The sequence below is a fragment of the Zea mays genome, chromosome 6, assembly GCF_902167145.1.
Source record: "Zea mays cultivar B73 chromosome 6, Zm-B73-REFERENCE-NAM-5.0, whole genome shotgun sequence".
NCBI lineage: Eukaryota > Viridiplantae > Streptophyta > Magnoliopsida > Poales > Poaceae > Zea > Zea mays.
Window position 1 is genome coordinate 120,928,218 of NC_050101.1, and position 21,219 is coordinate 120,949,436.

Below are 21,219 nucleotides of genomic sequence, written 5' to 3' on the forward strand. Positions count from 1 at the left end.
ACATATTTTTGTACTGGTATATAGATATAAAATATATTAATATATATAAGTCTATAAATAACAAAATAATTTATAATTTAGAACAAAAGGAGCAATAACTAATGCAAATATTAATGAGGTTTTTGGAGAAAAACTAATAATTGAGATTACAGGGTAGACTGTGGTCATGGTCCGAAAATGCCAACCTTGGCCCAATCCAGGCCCAAGCTCTGTTCCGTTACGATCGTCAATGTTTCCGTTGTGCAACGGGACACGTGGACGGTGGACCAATGTTGTGGCCCACACATCACAGTAACAGAGCGTTTGTAGACCTGGTCACGAGACATTTGTCCCCCCGTCTCCCACACAGGCCACGTATTTCAAGCTCAACGTCTCCCTGGGAAGAAGTGTCCCCGTCCTTGCATGTTGACCAAACTAGCCACTGTCTCACAGACGTGTGGGCCTTAGTATCGCTAACCCCATCCGTCATTGACAGTCCAGACACCTCCGTCTGCGCACACATTTCACCTACTCTCCACACAGTTCACACCCAACACTTGAGCTCACACAATCACGCTACAGAGCGCAGAGCTGCACGCTCCACCGGCGAACTCACCTCGGCCGCCCTCCTCTGCCAGATAGCCTCCCTCTACTATTCAAGCCCAAACCCTAAATCCTCGGTTCCCAAATGGCGACGCCGCCGACTGCGCTGCTGTTGCTCCTCGCGGCGGCAGCGGCATTCCACGGCGCGACGGCGAAGACGACGATCGAGCCGTGCTCTGGCGCGGACGCGTGCCCGGCTCTTCTGGGCTACAAGCTCTACGCGGACATGAAGGTGTCCGAGGTGGCGGCGCTCTTCGGCGCCGACCCGGCAGCGGTACTGGCTGCCAACGCGCTGGACTTCGCCTCTCCAGGCGCCGCCAACCGCATCCTCCCCGCGGGAACACCCCTCCGCGTGCCCACCCGCTGCGCCTGCGCCGACGGCGTCCGCAAGTCCGTCGCCATCCGCTACGCCGCCCGGCCTTCCGACACGCTCGGCTCCATCTCCGAGGTCGTCTTCGCCGGCCTCCCCTCGGCCGACCAGATCCGCACCGCCAACGGGCTCGCCGCCGAGGACCCCGACGCGCCGCTCAACCCGGGCCAGGAGCTCGTCATCCCGCTCCCCTGCGTCTGCTTCAACTCCACCGACAACAACCTCCCCGCTGTGTACCTCTCCTATGTCGTGCAGGTCGGGGACACCGTGGAATCCATCGCCGCCAGCCACACAACCACCGTCACTGATATCAGCAATGTGAACGCCATGGGGAGCCCCATTGTCGCACCAGGCGACATCCTTGCCATACCATTGTCTGGTAAACAGTCACTCATTGGACTGCACAAGATTGGAATAAACTGCCGTGGCAATTGCAGAGAATTTTATAAGCCATAACTTTGGCAAACATTCCATCACTTTTCTGTCAAATTAACTATAAATTGATTGAAAACATATGTTGTTTCAAGTTCTGTAGGAATCTAGTTTCCCAATAACCGCCCAGCATTTTTATTCTTATGATTGTCAATAACCTTAGATCAGGGAACATAACCTGAAGTATTGGTTGACTGTTGACAGGTGTACCTTTGTGAAAGTCTAAAGGGGTAGTTCTGTAAAGGCTCAATTTAACGTTACATAGTTACATTAGGCCCTTCTAAACTAGTTATAAGGCATTGCCAGTATTTGGATTTTTCAAACGCAGGATGCAGTAATGGCTTTAAACTTTAAAATTAAAGTACCACTTGAAATGGCTGATCTATGATTAGGTGGGACAAGCCAAGCTTGCAGCGGCTAGGTTGTGAAAGATTTTCTTTTCTGTGTTTGTGTGGTATATGTGAACAATTCTATTTGCTATGGTTCATGAATTTTAGCAAGGGTTGCTTTGAGTGAATATAGTATTCAGTGCATTAGCTAAAGATAACTTATAAAAATGTGCAGTGACAGGTTTTCATTTTTTATGGAAGTGTCTTTCACTTTCATGGAGGCATATCTTTTGTTTTGCTGATTGATTCAATAATGATCGTTGAGAAGGATACTTTCTAATTGTGCCGTTCTCTCTGCTGATCAGTACTTCCTTTCTAACGACAACCATTTGTTTCTTTCATTAGCTTGCGCCTCAGCATTTCCTAACTCTGCTTCGGACTATGGATTGCTTGTGGCAAATGGAACCTATGCACTGACTGCTGGTAACTGTGTGGAGTGCAGTTGTGGGCCAGCGAATCTCAAGTAAACTTACCCTTCTGTTCAATGTAGTTTTCTTGCCTTTTATTTGTTTTGGACTGTAACACCCTTATTTCTTTGTAGTTTGTATTGCACACCGTCTTCACTATCAGCATCATGTTCAAGTATGCAATGCTCTAATAGCAGCTTAATTCTTGGTAATGTGACTGCACAACCCACCACTGGTGGCTGCAGTGTCTCATCTTGCAACTATGATGGCTATGTCAATGGAACCATTGCAACATCGTAAGCAAAAAATCCCAAATAATTTTCGTTTTACTGATTTACTCTATCTAAACTGTGGAACTCAAAGATTATCACATCTTACAATGCATGTGCAGGCTATCCTCAGGTCTTCAACCCATGTGTCCAGGTACTTGTGCAATCTTCAGTTCTAGTGTCCTTCATATTTAGCTACTGGAGTGCTGATGCAGTAAATTTCAGTGTTTTACTCTTTTGTTCAAAGTTCCTTTTCAACACCATCATTGACTTGTCCAAAGCTGCATTTTTGAAACATTCGTCAATAAATGTATTGTCTAGTCACAACCTATAAGATTTTTTAGGTGTGTGCCTCCTTTTTAGAAGAGAGAATAAAGGACGGCCCCGATGTATAATTAAGTGTAAAGAAAAATATTCATGTCCTAGAATATTAATATAGAAGCAAACATAGTTCTGATCTTCTTATGTCAAATCTATGATGGTATTTCCTTTTTTTATATTGGTAGTTGCCCTCAATCTTGTTTTAGTTAGTATCAGATTATCCCTGCCTAACCCTATCTACCTTGCTTTAAAGGTTCTATATACTTCTTTATTTGAGGTAGTATCAAAGGAAACCCTGTTAAATAAATGAAGTGATGGTTATTTAACTAAATTATCAAGGGCACCTTTGAAACATTCGTCAATATTTGTATTGTCTAGTCACAACCTATAATATTTTTTAGGTATGTGCCTCCTTTTTAGAAGAGAGAATAAAGGATGAACCTGATGTATGATTTCAAGTGTAAAAAAAAGATATTCATGTTCCAGAATATTATTCTAGCCCTTTGGTTTGGATTTAAAGCGAACATAGTTCTGAACTCCTTGTATCAAATTTATGATGGTATTTCCTTTTTTTATTGGTAGGTTGCCCTCAATCTTGTTTCAGTTAGTATCAGATTATCCCTGCCTAACACTACTTACCTTGCTTTAAAGGTTCTGTATAGTTTCTGGAACATCATTGACATTATAATACGTGGATTAAGGCATTAACCAAATAAACATGATGTCTAGAAATGTGAAGCTTTCACTTTGTTCTCAATGTATTTCGGTATAGCAAACAATAGGAACTGTACCGACAGAATTTTGTTAGATGGATGCTGTTGTTTCATTTGCCCGGTGCTATTCATCATGAGTTCCTCTGTTTCGATCTTTACTGGTGTCTGTTCTTTCAATCACTTTGACCATGATTACAGGACCGCATCAATTTCCCCCACTCACGGCGGTGCCAACTGCGGCAAACCATGGGTCTTATTCTCCATCACCTGCACCAGGACCTGGAGATGCTGGTGGTGCCACCCCAGGAGGTTCCAGCCTTTCTCCATCAAATGAGCCTGCTGGGAACAGCTCACAAGCGGCTGCGATAAATCAACCATGCCGTTTCCTCCTCATTTTCATTCTTTCTGTGACATTGTCCTTGCGGGTGTGGATTCCTGTGTAGAGTATTGTTTTTTTTAAAAAAATAACTATGTAGAGTATTTGTTGGCTGTATTTGTATTGAGCGTGGAAGGCCTTATTGGGGCCAGGTGGAACCTGAATGAAGAATGCAGTAGCCTGTCTTCGTTAGTGTCCGGTGAAACTTTGGTATGATTTTGGTTTCTCCAGAATTTGTATATGAATAAGCCTATCTCCAGAATCTATCCATCAAGGCAGTAGCACGAGATAGAGATGGTAAGGTTCATGGTCCCCATGGGGGCACCAAGCTTATTGCCTAGAGCTTATTGCCTAGTGCGGCTGCTAGTATGCATCTCCCATTAGTCCTGCAAAAACGAAAAAAAAATCAGGTGAAGAATACCCCCACCATGTATCCGCGGGAGCTCACCGTGGATTTATGCTACTTGTCTGTATCTCTACTACTAATTATAAACCTAACGTAGGCGTGCACACCCCGCGGTGTTCTGCCGCCCGCGCGTCCCGCCCGCGGCTGCACCTTGCCCCGCATCACGCAATCCAGCGCAATTCCCCGGCCCACACGCTCGAGCACGCCCCTGCCCCACACGCTCGAGCACGCGCCGCCCCGGGGGATCCGCCTCCGCCTCTTCCTCAGCCGTGGCGGTGAGCGCAGCGCCGCCCCCTAGTGTAGATCTTGAGACGGCGACGAAGCTTCAAGCCCACGCGCCCCTCGAGGTATGGCTACGACGCAGTCCCCAGGTCGCAACTGATTTAGACGCAGATGGAGGCGTCGGCGGCCTCCGACGAAACCCTAGCCGACGTGCTCGACCACCTCAAGCCCCACACTATCGCTCTCCTCCACCTTCTCTACAACCGCTGCCCACCTCTAGCTCCGCCTCCCTACGCGAAATGGGTGGGCATCGCGCGGGCACAGCTCCATCTCCGGGCACGCAGGGTGGCGGCGTGTCGCGGATCTGGAGGTGGTCGATCATCGCGCGTCGTCGGCAGCCAGGTAAATCTGACTGATTCTTCTCCTTACCTGCTTCTCCCGGTGTGGATCTCGGTTCTCGACGAGTTTCAGGGATCCGTAGCGGCGGCGGCGGCCATGGACAAGAGCCCTGGTGCTGCTTCTCACTTACGTCCTTCCTCGCTGGTGAACCGCGGTATGTGCTGATCGATCTGTGTGTGGTGCGCGCAGGTCAACGTGATGCGAAGCTCGCAGGAGAAGAACACGTAGGTGGAGAGCATGATCTGAAGGATCTGGAACCTTGTTAGGAAGGAGGTGTGCCTTTTTGCTCTTAGTTCATTTCTTCTCTCCCTTCGTGCTGCTTCTTATGTTCCTCAGATCTTGTGCCCATCTCGATTTTGGTGACTCAATTTGCAAGTTGGGTTGGGCACGTGAGATCTGGAACTATGTTGCAGGCTAAAAAAGATGCCTCTAAAGAAGCTAAAAGAAGAGGAGGGCTAGAGAAGAGGTTAATTAACATGGAAGTAGATGATTACGTCCAAGACACCACACCTAGGGATAACGCATGTTAACAAATTGATTCTTGTTTTTGTCCCCTTCTTTTTCCTGTGTTGTTGTATGTTTGGAGGATAGGATGACGAGAGTTTGCCTGCAACCGATCTAAAGGTTAGAGCGAGCGCCATGTAATGCAGGTATGTACATCGCTGTTCCAAAATTCATGTGTTTGATGCCGGATTGCGTGTAGCTAGCTGTTCATAGTAGGGATTAGCGTTGAAAAATTGGGGGAAAGCAAAGTACACTGGTGACCTCAAGTTCAATCGAATCAATATGGCACATCAGTTAGACTGTTTGCTTATCTTAGAAAATTGATTTTTGTTCTTTTTACTACTAAAGCCTTACTTCTCTCTTCTGTGATTAAAGTGGTGACCAACTTGGAAGGGCAGTTCATATGTCAAGTTGGGAGTTCTAAGGAAGGATTGTTTAATGGCCAATTTGATGCTGCCCTATTTGACCACCCTCAGGGGAAGAAACAACTATTATTTCCATGCAATAAATAATAGCTCTTACAAAAACATGCTATGAGCTCTTAACGTTTGAGATAACTTGGCAATAGTAGTCATCCATATGCAATTGCTGCTAAATTGAATGAGTGTGTTGTGTGTTGTCATGTCCTGAGTCTGCATACTCTGAAGTTATGAACTAATGTTCCTTTTCTTATGCCTATCTTTCTTGAGACAAAATTATTTAAATCTTCATGATCTGAACTTTCTCTTGTCATGCATGTAAAGTCATACAACTATTCCTTGCCACCTATTACAGGGTCTTGCTTACAATTCCAAAAGGAATATCTTGTATGTTGCAGATACGGAGAACCACGCGTTGCGATAACTACCTCCACTGAGTTCAATTGGATCAGTCGGTTTCTATTAACTTCTAAAATGACTTAGAAATGGCTTGTGCTATTGTGCAGTTTGATTCACTATTTCGTTTGGAATGTCTTTTTGTGATATTTCAGTCTGTGGTCCAGACACCTTTACTTTTTGAAAAATGTCGCCTTCTGTCGTTGCCTCAAATTCCATACGTTCGACATCTATGAATAGAAAATTTTGACACTATATCTTTGAACAATTGATCTCTCAGGAATATATGAGGCCTTGGAGTTGAGGGATGGAGGATCTGATTATCTTGGCAAGGGTGTTCTTAAGGTTAGTTAACCAGCCAATTTTTCCATTTCAGTCTAAGGGTATAATACTAGCTGTATTTGCCATGCAATTGCATGCACCATAGTCATTCATGCATCCAGTGGTCATGGTTAACTCATATAATAGAGATTAACATGTATCCTCCTCCCTTTTATTTGTGATAATTGATTTGGTAACTTATTTGAAGGATATGCTCTAAATTTGAGTTGACTAAATGTTACTATCTAGCTTTTGGCTTAACATTTGAGAGGAGATGGCGGTCACGATCACGTGGGTGAAGGCGAGGCAGATCTTCATCAGCCGCGGCAACCCCACCGTCGAGGTTCGACATTTTGCTTTGCCGAGTCTTCCAAGGGCCGTAAATTTGGTTTTGCCTCTTTTTTCTTTCTGTTTAGATCAAAGGCTCAGCCCAACTTTATTAGAAATCGGAAGTTCTAGCGTTTGCCTGTGTCCCGGTTCAGCGCGTCGATGTGCTCAAGACCTCCTCACCTCAGGTTTTGTATTTTACGTTGGATCTGGACTGACTGTGCTGTGCGGCTGCGCGCAGGTGGACGTGGGCCTCAGCGATGGCAGCTACGCGAGGGGGGCCGTACCCAGCGGCGTATCCACTGGTACGTCTGTCTGCTCCATCTCCATTCACCCCGCGCTTTTGTTTTTCGAGTGCTCCGGTTCCTGAGCCGCTGCTTCGTTTCATTGATCTGGGCGCGTCGAGGGATCTGAGCGGTGGGATTAGTCGATCGGTCCAGTTCATCTTGATAACTTAGTGCCTCTCATTAACAATTTCATCTTGATTTACATGTGCTGGTATAAATTGCGCATCAAAATTGGTTAGTTTATTGTCGGGAAACAAAATTGGTTAGTTCATTGTCGGGAAACAAATGTTAGATCCTGCATTGAGCCGCTGCTTGGAATTTCATCGGTCTTTTTAGGTGCCAGGGTTTTTTATCCTATAATAAAAGCGAAAAGGGTGTATTTGTCGTGAAAACATGCTATATTTCTGCTAGCTGTTCTTCTATTGCATTTTTTGTGTAAAGAATCAATTTCGTTCTTTCATTATATTACTTTCAAAACTCCATTGCTAACAAGGTTTCATTGACAACAACTGTTGGATTTGAATGAGGCAGTTGAAACCAAGAGTTGTCTCTCCCAAGGACGCATTTCATCACCATCACTAAGCAACGCACGGGCACATCACCAGGGTATAAGCTTTTTTTGCTATTCTACCTTTTTTTCTCTCTTACCCTGTTTGTTTTCTGAAATTCGTCAGTTGGTTAGTTTTTAGCTTTCTGAAAGGCTGAAAGCAAGATCTGATCCAGCAATGCCTTTTGACTTTCTCCCTTTCACTTCTACGTGCCTTTGCATAATTGTCCATTTTTTAAAAAAATTACTACAACAAGCAGTACATGTTTATTTACCAAACCATAAAGCTTCCTGTGCTGCGAAACAGTAGTATCTGGGGAAGGTTATGTGTATGTCACAGTACTAACACAGTGGATCAGAACTAAGCACAGCAGATCAGATCTCGCTGCTGCGATTTGCGATCCAAGTATCGCAGCCAGTGTACCTTGTTGCCTTGTTCAACAACGACCGGATCCCTGATCAGATCATTATCATGGTTTGTCCTCATCTGTCTGTTGATCACGTGTTGCATGTCTTCCATTTTTGACAGGCATATGTTGATTCAAGTGTTATCACGGGCCAAACGGCTTATATCAGCAAGATGTTCAGGAGATAGTGTGGTCGTTCTGTGTACGACATTGCAGGCAGGGTGCCGACAGCCCAAAATTGACACCCTGGGTTGTTGCCTGGAGGCACAACCAAACTGGCCAACATGTTTTATAAAATCATAGCTGTCTCTCTTTTGTTTCTATTTGGGCATGTCTTTTCTTTTTTAAACATAAGGCAAGAGCTTTGCAATTAATTGAACACACCCACCCCTCTCCACACCGGGAATAAGCATCAAACACAAACCACTATGCACCAAAGCTTTATAGCAGTATCCCATGTAGACTTGTCACTTGTCCTTGATCTCTATCAAAAAGTCTATCATGGATGGCACTTTTGCACTAAGTTTTGTGAGTGCGTGAGTTTATTGTAGTGTTTTTGTGTGTATGGGCAGGCTCTGCTTTCATAGGGGCTCCTTACCCCCCTCTCATTTTCTCATATTCTTAATATAAAAATATGCAGCTCTTCTTCGTTTCAGAAAAAATACAGTTATCCATGTATTTGATGTTATATGATACAATATTCTGTGGGTTTCTTGTAATCTTGTGTAGCTATCCGTTATGCAATAGTAGAACATGAATTACTTATTTTTGTTTAGTGTATGTATTAAAATGATTGTTTTATACTATAGAGGTTTTGTAGACTCCAGCTATAGAGCTATGTTAGAGTATCAATATTTTTGTAAAATCCGATAACCCATTTTGTAGACTCCGATAACCTGGTATACTTTGTAAATTTTAGTAAATTCATGTCTATTTACTATGAATGGGGAAGTAAATAAGGTTTTCTTTCATTTTAAATGCAGGGTTATACAATCATATCTTGCAGAACTGACAATATTTTTTTTGCCCTCATACCAAGAATCAGTTCCTTATATTGCTTGACAACCGACCATGGTTGCTAGATCAGGATACAGAACCTTGCTCATTTATGGTAATTGATGGTTACTAAGGTCTGTTGTTCTTGTTGTTTTATGTAAACCTATGGTAGTATCTCTTTCTTGCTTAAGTTTTACTACGCTCCCAACAAACTGATTCTTGCTGTTTTTTTGCTCCAGTTAAGGTTTCCCCTCTCACCAACTCTAGGACTAGGAAAAAGAGGGATGAAACTCATTCTTGGTGTTTCGTATAATGCCTTGAACAAGTGAGCGATGCATACATTTAATTTTTATTATTGGCAGGACATCATTATTTTCTTTTTATGGCCATTTAGAACGGCAGGGATGTCTCGCTACAAATTCTTTTCTGTTCTTTTTCAGGTATCTTCCTCCAGAATGCTTTGACCTCAGCAAAACACCATTTATTTCATCTAAGGTAATTATATCTGGCAACTGTTCAACCTGTTAATGCGCTAACTGGTGAAAGTATATTATGGTTCTTGTTCTACTCATCCAGTAGCATAGTATATTCAGTAGCATAATATATTCAGGTGTCAAAGGTAACAGGTCTCCTCACTTTAAAAACTGGTTTTGGAATGTTTCAATTGGGAGGAGGTCTAATAGATGGACATGTTTTAAATTTTGAGGAGGCATTGAAACAATTTGCATCATGAAGGCGTTCGAGAAGTTCCAGTATGTAGATGTTCTTGTTCCTATTGTTTCTTTTCCTCTAAAGTACCGCTACACGAGCTTGTTGTCGATGCCTTCGTGGGCCACACCTATAGCCACAACAGCAAGGCTAGGAGCAGCAAGCCACAACAGCAAGGCCAGGACGAACTGCACGGTCCTGACACTAACTAGGGTGTGGCACAAGGATAGCAAATAGTCGACTGATTAGAGCTAGGGGATCTTAGGATAAGTTGTTAATTTGTTAGGGAATCAGTTATGGGCACTGTAGATATAAGGTGCTGATTAGTTTGTATATAGGCATCGAAGAAAAAACTCTTTCCGTCCAACCTCCGACGACGATCATCCTCCTGTTTGTTCCGATCTCGTGCGGGCTCCACCATTGTAATGGTAAGATTTAGAGCTGACTCCGTTCTGCTTGTTCCTTACCCTTACACTAATGACAATCAAATTTTACTTATAGTCATGATTGTCAATTTTCTTTCAGCTTGCCACCGGTACAGGTATTGCTCCGTTCTGCTTGTTCCTGTGGAACATGTTCTTTGAGAAACATGACCACTACAAGGTATAGTTAGCGGTGTTGTAAAGTTCACACTTGATAGAGAATGACTAAACCAGCAAGTAATAAGATATACTGATACAATGCCACTCAAGGATTAATCGATATTTGCACTCTCAGATTTTGCAACCAATAAGGGTGCTGGAGGTTGTTGCTGTTTCGTTCATGTGGAGGGGAGAAGAGAGGAAATAGCGGCGACCAAGGGCATGCTCCTTGGGATGGTGCCCCCCTCTTTGACAGCTCTGTCGTTGTCGATGATGCCTTCCTTACAAAGTAAATGGTCCTCCCCTTGCCTCCAGTTATGATCTGTTTATAGGGCTACACATGAGCTAGGTTTGATGAGATATACACAAACATGCTTAAGCTTATATGGAAAAGTCGGTCAGGTTCTTCTGCCCTGTAAACAAATCAATTAAAGTCCTTCTCATTTATTTGCTTCACCCACCACTTCGTTTTCATTCTATCCAGTTCTAAGCATGTGGATTTTTTAAATGTTCAGGTAGTTACCAGGAGGCGTATTCAATGCATACAATTTTTTCAATGTTTATGTGGATTTATTTGTGTCCTCCTTGTTAACTAACCATGCCTATTTTTCCCCTTCAACTGAGTTTTTTTTATCTCATGAACTGGCCAGCGACGCCACAGTTGCTTTGAGCTGAAGTTGAATTGATGAAATTGAACTAATCACTTTTTGTAGTTACTTTTCTATCTTACCGTACCAGTTCCTTATGGTTGGGATATTTTCTGTCACCACCTTTTTGCAGGAGGAGATATTACAGGATATGCATTCCAGATTAGATCCTTCAACACACATCTTTGTGTTCTGTTTCAGGTGGTTGCTGTTGGTGACTTGTGTGCAATATGCCAAGAAAAGATGCATGTTCCCATCCTTATGCACTGCAAACATATTCATTTTTGTCCTTTCTTGTGAATACCATAACTGTAATACCATATGCACAATGAGCTTGAAAATTACCAATCTATATGCAACATCAGTGAAGCTTGACTTTTGTTGTTGAACCTGCTTATCTTTTGTTAATGAATGTGGTGATTCTTTATTTCACATTTTCTTCATTCCCTCATCGAAGAATGTTAGTTTAATGTAAATGACTTTGTATATAATCTTATTCAGGATAGTTCTTGTGCAAGAGAATTACACAAAGATGAGACTTCATATTCAGGTTTTGATTTGGAACTTGACTCCTTAAGTGTAAGCACCTTTGCTGTCAGTGGATGCCATGGCAGTGGATGAGGGTGACAGAGCTATTGATTCCAACTCATCTGCATTTGGAAGCATCAGATGAACCTGATCAATGTGAGATGTATGAAGATGACAGTAAATCATCCTCAACGCCTCAGATGCATACAAACTCAAAGGCAAGCTCTCAGCGTTACAAGTCAAGTAGAACAGATGACGAGTGAAATTGAGGAGCCCAGGGTACCTAATTTAATGTTTGTTTCTAAGAAATTTTTGAGTTTCGGAATACATATGTAAATCAGGATATATGTGTATATGTGTGTGTTCTTGTGCTTTGAGCTAACCAACTATGTTTAAGTACTTCTCCCCATGTTCTTTATTGTTTATAATTTGTTATACTGGGAGCCACATAAGATGTCAATATTAGAAATTTCCACAAATTAAACTAATAAGTTGTCTTGAATAAGTTATTATAATATTATATGTTCCCGTTGCAACGCACGGGCACTCACCTAGTAATTTTATTATGAGGTGTATGTGTTCATTCATTTTTTTTGAGGAATTAGAATTAACTTGCAATTTAATATTCCACTACTTTTTAAAGTTCAGATATAAGTCTATCACAAATTTATGACATAAGTTATCTTAAAATTATAGGGTGAAGGACACAAATTTATCATTATATTTGTTATCTTAAAATTAAGTTATCATTAGAATTTGTTTCTACTCTACAACTTATAGTACGCTCTTCGCTCACTCCTCTATAGTAAAAATGAAGCACATAAATATCTCTGACATTTTGCTAATAATAGTATACAAATATATTTTGTATAAAACTGAATTAGCTTAATGGATATATGGCTAAATTACTATTATTAGAATGAAATTCAATTTCAAGGATCCAAACGGGACGTAAGGGAAAACTGCATAAACCCACTTGCAAGTTTGGGGTGTTCCGTTCTCCAAATTAGGGAGGTCCCACAATTTGAAAGCAAACACGTTTGGCTCTATCTTTAAAACACTAATTAGAGCATCTCTAACAAGAAGTTCTATATTTGAGTCCTTAAAATTAAAATATGACATAATTTAAAGTGTTTAGAGCCACAAAAAAGTTTGCAGTTCCAACAGTTGAGGCCTATATCATATTATCAAGAAATAAATCATGTTATTTAGGAAATAAAATGTTAGGAATAGTTATAAAATGAGTATAGGGCTCCAGTACATGAGGTACTATATTTAGGACCTGAGAGATCGAGTCTTATAATCGTTTGATGATTTTTTGTAAAATAGGGACCCTGTTACAGTATGTTTTTTGTGTTAGAGTCATATATTTCATAATAGAACCCTGTTTAGGGCTCTTGTTGGCGATGCTCTAATTGGCTTAGCTGGCTTAGCTAAAAGCGAGCGCTCCATCCAGCAAGATTAGCTTCATCCAGCAGGATTAGCCAAAAGACAGCATATCAGAAGAACAGCCTTCTCGTCACAGTTTGAAGTAAACAAGGTACAAACAGACCATGGTTTCAGAATCACAGCTTGTAGTGAACAAGGCGTATCCTTTTCAGAATCACAGTTTTCAGAGTCACAGTTTCAGAATCACGGTTTACAATAACAAATAGCATAAAAAAGTTTTAGCTAACAATACGACAAATAATACGTCAACCGATCCTTTTCCTTATTCCTTATTGAGAACAACTTTTGTGGCCTAATTCCTCCTTCGATGTTCTGACAGACACGGATGCCTTCCTCATTGTTCATGAAGTCTGGGCCTTCAAATGGAGACAAAGTGTATTGGCTCAGACCTTCAAACGTCGACGTATAGCTATGTGAGTTGATATTTTCCATTGAAAATGCAAAATAAATAGTGAGTCACATACCTTCGTGCACTTAGATCCCTTCTTAGGCTCCCAATCAGCGCTAAGTGGCACTCCACATCCCTTAACATTGTGACCATAAGTGTGGCAATTGGAGCATTTCAATGCATGGAGCCCTTTTTGAAGCCCTGGCCTCAACACGAGGTTCTCCTTGCGCTCTAACTCGCTTCTTCTTGAAGGAACGACCATTTGTAAGTCGCTCTCTCTATATATACATACACCAAGCACAGTCTATAGTTTTGCACTTTGATGAAACTTGCACGAGATCATTCTTAGGCCTCATAACTTGTCTACCCTCACAAATGATCAAATTCTTTAGTGCCGCTTTGAACTGCTTCACATCGGTAAAAACTGTTCCAACGTCCATAATTGGGTGTCTCATGGTTGCATCCTCAAACCTCCGCCACTGCAGGCACAGGCACTGTCTTGTTCGTTTAAAGGAAGAAACCGAACTGTTTCCGGGCCCATTTACATAGACGAAGCGATTTCATAAGTTTCTTGTTTAAAGAAGTTACACACACGTATTCGATGGATAGCGACATTTTTTTTTATTTAGCACTAACAACACATAGGTCGAGCCGTAGAAGCATACAGTCATACACATGCACATGTGCAGCGCGTACGTACGTACGCACAAGCTAGCAAGTGAGTTGGTCACTCACAGCTTGTCGCACTGCGCAGGCGCGAAGAGCAGCTTGTTGTTCTCCACGTCGTAGACGACGTGCATGTTCTGCTGCTGGAAGTTGCCTATGAGCACCATGGTAGTATCTTCCGCGCCGTTGATCTGCAGGCACATCACCCCGCTGTCCGGCTCCTCCACGAAGTAGTTGTCGCGGGGCAAATCCATGTCCGCGCCCGCCAGGTGCAAGATCAGCTTCGGCACGGGCACCTGCTTCCCACCTTTCGGCCGGCGGAAGCACAACCTGTCGCCGACCTCCGGGGTGTTGTCGTAGCGGGGCAGCGGAAACTGCGCCACGAGCTCCTCCTGGAGGAGCTCAAACACGGCCTCCGGTAAGGTGGTGAGGCTCGTGCCGGAGTCGATCACCGTCCCGCCCGAGCCGTCCTTCTTGAGCGCGAACACCGACTTGTCGAACGGCAGCCGCGTCTTGCCCACGGTGATGCCCTCCAAAGAGAGGTAGTAAAAAGTAGGGATCAAAGGGTTGTATATGATCGGAGTGGATTGGAACGGGCCCGTAGTGTGCGCTCGGAGACCATCCGGGTCCGGCGGCGTGCCCAGGATCACCACGCTGCTCTTGCTCTCGGTCACTAACGTGAGGCAGTACGAGAACCTGCCGACCTTGAGCTGCGACGGCAACGACTGTGGCCCGCGGCCGAAGCCAGCGATGCCGGACTCGTTCGAAACAAACAAGCCGGTGTTATAGTCGCCACAGCCGAAGGCGAGCTCCGACACGGCTACCGGCACGCCGTTGGGCGACATGAAGGTGAAGGTGTCCTTGAAGATATGGCCCGCCGTGATGGATCTGTCACCGTAAGAGCAGAGGTAGAAGCACTGGAAATTTTCCATAGCACACGCGGAAACGCTCACGCCGGAGCTCGGCCGGCAGATGGGATCGGGGCAAGCGACGGCCTTGAAGGTGCTGGACATGGAACCGTCGAACACTAGTAGAAAAGAGCTCAAAGCCTGCGGCACCCATAAATTATCACTGGCGGTTTCAGTTATCACGCGCCAGTAAAAAAACAAGGTGGACCCGACTTAGGAACCGCCAGTGGAAACCTATTTCCACTGGCGGTTATCTTAACACAACCGCCAGTGGAAATAGGGTATTTCCACTGGTGGTTGGTGTAACAGAACCGCCAGTGGAAATACCCTATTTCCACTGGCGGTTGTGTTAAGATAACCGCCAGTGGAAATAGGTTTCCACTGGTGGTTTTTCAAACCAACCGCCAGTGAACTGTCTGTTATAAATACCCATCTTCCCCGCGACAGTGAACTGTATGCTCGCAGCCAGCTTCCATTGGAGGCGATTTTGGAGGTCCAGATTTCACAAAAATATAAGGGGGGAGGTTTTGGTCTTCATTTCTTGGAAGAAGGTGGATAAGAAAGGTTGGTTTATGTTTCTTTGTCAATTTTTGTTCATTCTTGCTCAATTTTAGCCACATTTTGGATCTAGGGTTTCACATGTGAGAGAGAAGAGTATAGATAGGTAATTTTCTCTATTTTCTCAAATGAGGTTGCATAAGATGGTTAGTTTTTGTCTATTCCCTCTCTTTTTCATGTTTAGTTGCTTAATGAATGGTGAATGTGTTGTATGGAAGATTAGTTTAATTATGTTTCAATTGTTAGTTATTGTTTATTTTTGCTCAATTTTAACTACATTTTGAAACTAGGCTTTCACCATATGTTAAAGATAGGTTTGGGTATTAATTTTTTTTTGTTTATTAGTTGCTAGGAAAGTTTGGCTTATGTTTCTTTTGCCAAATTTTGTTTATTTTTCCTCCATTTTAGCCACATTTTGGATATAGGGTTTCACCATGTGTTAGAGATAAAGTAGTTTAACTACTTTTATTGGAAGAGATAAAGTAGTCTAACTACATTTGTATATATACCGATCAATATTTACTGTATATATACATGCATGGTAATCTGACTTGCCATGAAAACTTCGGACTGGAAGGGTAGGCAGCAGATGTCGCACTCCAACGCGTCCTTCTCCATGGATAGTGTCACAGTCGCCTCTTCCTCATCCTCCAACCCCGACTCTTCCTCATCCTCCATGTGCAGCATGTAATTTTACACGACTTTCTAGAGAGGAGAGGGAGAGGGAGAGAGAGCTATTGTTGCCAATGCGCTCGGAGCAGGTGCAGCACTTACCGTCCGTGCGGATGCAGCACTTTGCACATCCAGAATGCCCGTTCTTGCACTGATTTTACACAGGGCAGAGCATCATGCTGGAGTCTACCGATCAATATGTAATCTGACTTTTTAGCAGATGTCGCACTCCAACGCGTCCTTCACATTTTAGCCACATTTTTGGATATAGGGTTTCACCATGTGTTTTATGTTACTTTTTTACAGGTGGTGATGGAGAGGACATCCTGGATGTATAACTTATCAAGGCTAGATCCATCATACATATCCGAGGTCCATAGGTTTATTGATGTCGCTACGAACCATGCTTGGAGAACAAAGACAAAACACATATATTGTCCATGCATGGACTGCAAAAATGCTGCTGTATTTAATGACACAGAACAAATCATATCTCATCTGGTATGCCGAGGATTTATGAAGGATTACACAATTTGGACAAAGCATGGAGAGGGTAGCTCTTCGCCTTATACGACTGGAAACCCTGAGAACATCGACGACAGATTTCAGTTCGTTCACGAGACACACCAACCTCTTCCACAGAGCGAACATGTAGTGCAAAATGTTACTGATCATGGTTACGCTGGAGGAAATGAACATGATAGACCTCATGTTCTGCCAAGTGTTATGGATGAGGAAGATGCAGAGTTGCTAGAGGCAATGTTGCGTCGTCATACAGATCAATCGATGTTCTTAATGAAAGGTATGGAGTCCCTAAAGAAGGCAGCAGAAGAGCCTTTGTACGACGAGTCTAAGGGTTGTACCAAAGAGTTCACGACGCTCCGGTCTGTGCTAAAGCTGTTGATGTTAAAAGCTAAATATGGTGTGTCTGATGCTGGCTTCGATGCGTTCTTGAGTATTATCGCAGACATGCTTCCAAAGGAGAACAATGTGCCTGCTAACACGTACTATGCAAAGAAACTAATCAGTCCGCTCACTATGGGTGTGGAGAAGATCCACGCGTGTAGAAATCACTGTATCCTTTATCGAGGTGATGATTATAAAGACTTGGAGAGCTGCCCAAAGTGCGGTGCAAGTAGGTACAAGACGAATAAAGACTATCGAGAGGACGAAGAGTGTGTTGCATCCGTGTCTAAAGGGAAGAAGCGAAAGAAAGCCCAAAAAAAGACTTCAAAATCCACGAGCAAAGAAAAAGAAGAAGTAGACTATTATGCGCTCAAAAAGATTCCTGCTTTGGTGATGTGGTACCTCCCCGTCGTCGATCGATTGAGGTGTTTGTTCGCTAATCCTGAGGATGCCAGACTTATGAGCTGACATGCTTCTGATGAGCACAAAAACGATGGGAAGCTTCGACATCCAGCCGATGGGAAGCAGTGGCAAGATTTCAATGACAACCACCGAGACTTTGCCGATGAACCGAGAAATGTTAGGTTCGCACTGAGTACTGATGGAATGAACCCATTTGCTGAGAGGAGCAGCAAGCATAGCACATGGCCGGTGATCCTCACCATATACAACCTTCCTCCATGGTTGATGCAGAAATGGAAGTACATTTTGCTAACCATCCTTATTTCTGGACCTACACAACCTGGAGTTGACATGGATGTATTTTTGGAGCCCTTAATGGAGGATATGAAAATATTGTGGGAAACGGGTGTTCAAATGTTGGATGAGTATCGTAAAGGTTCATTCACGCTGAGAGCAATTCTTTTTGTTACGATCAACGATTACCCTGCTCTCTTCACATTATCAGGTCAGTTTAAGGGAAAGGTTGGTTGCACAGTATGCATTGATGAAACTGCTTACGTATCCCTTGCTGCATCTAGGAAGATAGTTTACATGAGGCACAGACGCTTTTTATTGGAAGGACACAGGTACCGCATGCGAAAGATGGATAAGTACTTCGACAATAATGGTGAACTTCTGTGTACTAGTGGAACATCGGGGACGGCTGGTCGAAGCAGACATGGCAGGGCGTGCACTGTGTCCAGACAAGGTCGCTGCCGGTGTCCATCGTCAGCGCCACTCGCTGCGGCCGCGGCGTGCCGATGTTCAAGTGGATGAGGTACTCGGCGGGCATGCGTACCACAGTCGCCGTCACTGGGTCGCCGTAGTGGCCGCCACGATGGTAAAGGCTGGCCGCACGGGCTCTCGAACGAGCGGCCATCCGGCTGACAAGCTCCCATCTGGTGAAGCCCCGACCTTTGTCAACGTGGGTCAGGTCGGCACGCATGGTGAGGCCAGCGGTCGAGGTTGCCGGCGCGGTGAACAAGAGCGTGAAGAAGAGCGCATAGGCCACAAGGCCAGGCATCGAACAATTCATGGTGCACTCCACTCGATCGTGCGAGTGCAAGGGAGGTTGGGAGTGCAAAGTTCTCCCAGCTGCAGGTTTCACTCGGCTTTACTCCACTGAGTTGAAAGTCGGAACTGCACTAGAGCCATATATATAGCGATGGTATAATGAGAGTCCAACTCCAACCCCTTACCCTAGGGTGCCCCCTCCCCACCCTCCCAAATTGTCCACGGTGGCAGAGCTAGGAATAAAATATAAAGGAAACCAAACAACTTCTATTTATCTGATTTCTTAGTTTCTGCTAGTTGGCGATAAAGATCGGCAATTGTTGTCAAATTTTGGAAAACAGAATTTCACGTGTATAATATTGTAACTGGAGCTATAGATGTCCAATAAGCACGAGGCCCGCGAGCCCGGCACGAAGTCCGTTTTTTGGGCCCGGTCCGAGCCCGGCACGGCCCGGTTATATGCGGGCCCGGGCCGGCCCGGCACGAATAAGCGGGCCGGGCTCGGACAAGATATTAGGCACGATGGGCTAGCCCGGCACGGCCCGTTTAGCTCTAAGCCCGTTAAGCCCGCTTTTTTTACACAAAAACGTGCTTTTCGGCCCGCTTTTTTCGTGCTAAACGGGCCGGCCCGGCCCGTTTAGGCCCGTTGCGGGCCGGGCTCGGACAAGAAATTGAGCCCGCGTGCTTAGCCGGCCCGGCCCGGTTTTTAATCGTGCTTGGCGGGCCGGGCCCAACACGGGCCGAGCTTCACCGGGCCCGGGCCGGACCGGGCCGGGCGGCCCGTTTGGACATCTCTAACTGGAGCCTTATGATGCTTGTTTCTTGCTCTGAAACATCAGCAGAGTAGAATCTTCAGAATCTAAAGACGTACATAATGTTAGAAGTTCTCGCTTGTTCACTAAACCCGTAATTCAACTCTTGTGCTTGTTGATCAATGAAAATATCATATCTAAAGTGATGCTCGACCATAATCTCTATGACATCTAATGTAGTCTGTATATAAGTCAGCCATATTTAAACCTACTTTTTATAGTCGATGCGAACATCCCTGCTGTAACACATGGTTCTTGTGGTCAGCACAGCTAACGCTCAGTCTGTTGCTTTACGTTATCGCCTTCTCTAGACTCGTTATGGCGGAGGCTAAGTCAAGTGGCCAGCGGCAACCGACAGCTGCCCATCTAGATGACAAAGCATATCATGAAGGGGTGATGTCCGAAGATCAACCATATGTCAACGAATTAGGTTTGTCGTCGTAGGCTCTCAGCTTTTGGTCATCCACCGCACATGCAGGGTCAATCTATCAATTGGTTATCCAACGAATATTTACCTACAGTGTTTGTCTCTTTTAGGCTTTGGGTGGCATACTATAATAGATTGAGGCTATCTCTAGTAGCTTACACATCCTCATACCTATATTTATCTGATTTCTTAGTTTCTGCTAGTTGGCGATAAAGATCGGCAATTGTTTTCAAATTTTGGAAAACAGAATTTGAAGGCACGTGAAGTGTATAATATTGTAACTGGAGCCTTATGATGCTTGTTTCTTGCTCTGAAACATCAGCATAGTAGAATCTTCAGAATCTAAAGACGTACATAATGTTAGAAGTTCTCGCTTGTTCACTAAACCTGTAATTCAACTCTTGTGCTTGTTGATCAATGAAAATATCATATCTAAAGTGATGCTCGACCATAATCTCTATGACATCTAATGTAGTCTATATATAAGTCAGCCATATTTAAACCTACTTTTTATAGTCGATGCGAACATCCCTGCTGTAACACATGGTTCTTGTGGTCAGCACAGCTAACGCTCAGTCTGTTGCTTTACGTTATCGCCTTCTCTAGACTCGTTATGGCGGAGGCTAAGTCAAGTGGCCAGCGGCAACCGATAGCTGCCCATCTAGATGACAAAGCATATCATGAAGGGGTGATGTCCGAAGATCAACCATATGTCAACGAATTAGGTTTGTCGTCGTAGGCTCTCAGCTTTTGGTCATCCACCGCACATGCAGGGTCAATCTATCAATTGGTTATCCAACGAATATTTACCTACAGTGTTTGTCTCTTTTAGGCTTTGGGTGGCGAATATTTATCTACAGTGTTTGTCTCTTTTAGGCTTTGGGTGGCATACTATAATAGATTGAGGCTATCTCTAGTAGCTTACACATCCTCATACCTATATTCAAACTTCACTCTGCGAACAGTCACTACCAGAATCGCGTTCTTTGTCGAGTGTTTAAGACACACATCAAAGACCATTTTACATTTGGCAAACATTTTATCGGCAAAGACTTTGCCGCTCGGCAAAGAAAAGCACTCGGCAAATTCAGAATCGAAAAAACCCAAAAAACAGCAAACCATTTTTTAAAATTATAGAACAACTCTGCAACCACTACCTAATTACCATACCCACCCTATCAATTTTCACTATTATTTTGAATCAAATTTACATGTTTTGTGAATGGTGAGATTCGAACTCGCAACCTCTCTCTCGAGCATACCCTTCTCTACCACTACACTACTACATCAATTATGTCTATATTGCGTTTTCATTCCTCGTGTACTATAACAAATCGAGAGTAATTTGATTATTTAAGACACTAAATGAATTCATTTGGAAATATGAGCAACTATAAAGTTGCATAACTTTTCGAGATCTACAA

The 21,219-nt window shown here is 43.8% G+C and overlaps 2 protein-coding genes and 1 long non-coding RNA gene across 4 annotated transcripts; 2 read left to right on the plus strand and 1 right to left on the minus strand.

Annotated features, from left to right (window-relative positions):
* Positions 1–496: 496 nt before the first annotated feature.
* Positions 497–4,188, plus strand: LOC100283804 (erwinia induced protein 1). The gene is made up of 5 exons (NM_001156703.2): positions 497–1,331; positions 2,119–2,236; positions 2,315–2,476; positions 2,572–2,603; positions 3,682–4,188. The coding sequence occupies exons 1-5, from the start codon at positions 668–670 to the stop codon at positions 3,924–3,926; spliced, it is 1,221 nt and encodes a 406-aa protein (NP_001150175.2). The 5' UTR covers positions 497–667; the 3' UTR covers positions 3,927–4,188.
* Positions 4,189–5,624: 1,436 nt separating this feature from the next.
* On the plus strand, positions 5,625–7,159 carry LOC103629893 (uncharacterized). 2 transcript variants are annotated; one of them, XR_002748572.1, is made up of 4 exons: positions 5,625–5,683; positions 6,486–6,550; positions 6,776–6,869; positions 7,095–7,159. It is a non-coding gene; the product is annotated as an uncharacterized lncRNA (long non-coding RNA). The 2 variants fall into 2 exon arrangements; XR_002748571.2 differs by lacking the exon at positions 5,625–5,683 and having other exon boundaries at positions 6,325–6,550.
* Positions 7,160–13,954: 6,795 nt separating this feature from the next.
* LOC103629894 (aspartic proteinase nepenthesin-1) lies at positions 13,955–18,654 on the minus strand. The gene is made up of 2 exons (XM_020539446.1): positions 18,196–18,654; positions 13,955–15,098 (listed from the first exon to the last, which is right to left on the minus strand). The coding sequence occupies exons 1-2, from the start codon at positions 18,576–18,578 to the stop codon at positions 14,123–14,125; spliced, it is 1,359 nt and encodes a 452-aa protein (XP_020395035.1). The 5' UTR covers positions 18,579–18,654; the 3' UTR covers positions 13,955–14,122.
* Positions 18,655–21,219: the final 2,565 nt, after the last annotated feature.

Bases quoted from the DNA above. Each gene is read 5' to 3' on its own strand.
- LOC100283804 (NM_001156703.2), top strand. From the start codon at position 668: ATGGCGACGCCGCCGACTGCGCTGCTGTTGCTCCTCGCGGCGGCAGCG. The intron at 2,237-2,314 runs GTAAACTTACCC...ATTTCTTTGTAG, and splicing joins TGTGGGCCAGCGAATCTCAA to TTTGTATTGCACACCGTCTT. The intron at 2,604-3,681 runs GTACTTGTGCAA...CCATGATTACAG, and splicing joins TCTTCAACCCATGTGTCCAG to GACCGCATCAATTTCCCCCA.
- LOC103629894 (XM_020539446.1), bottom strand. From the start codon at position 18,578: ATGAATTGTTCGATGCCTGGCCTTGTGGCCTATGCGCTCTTCTTCACG. The intron at 15,099-18,195 runs GTTCCACTAGTA...GCAGGCTTTGAG, and splicing joins TTCGACCAGCCGTCCCCGAT to CTCTTTTCTACTAGTGTTCG.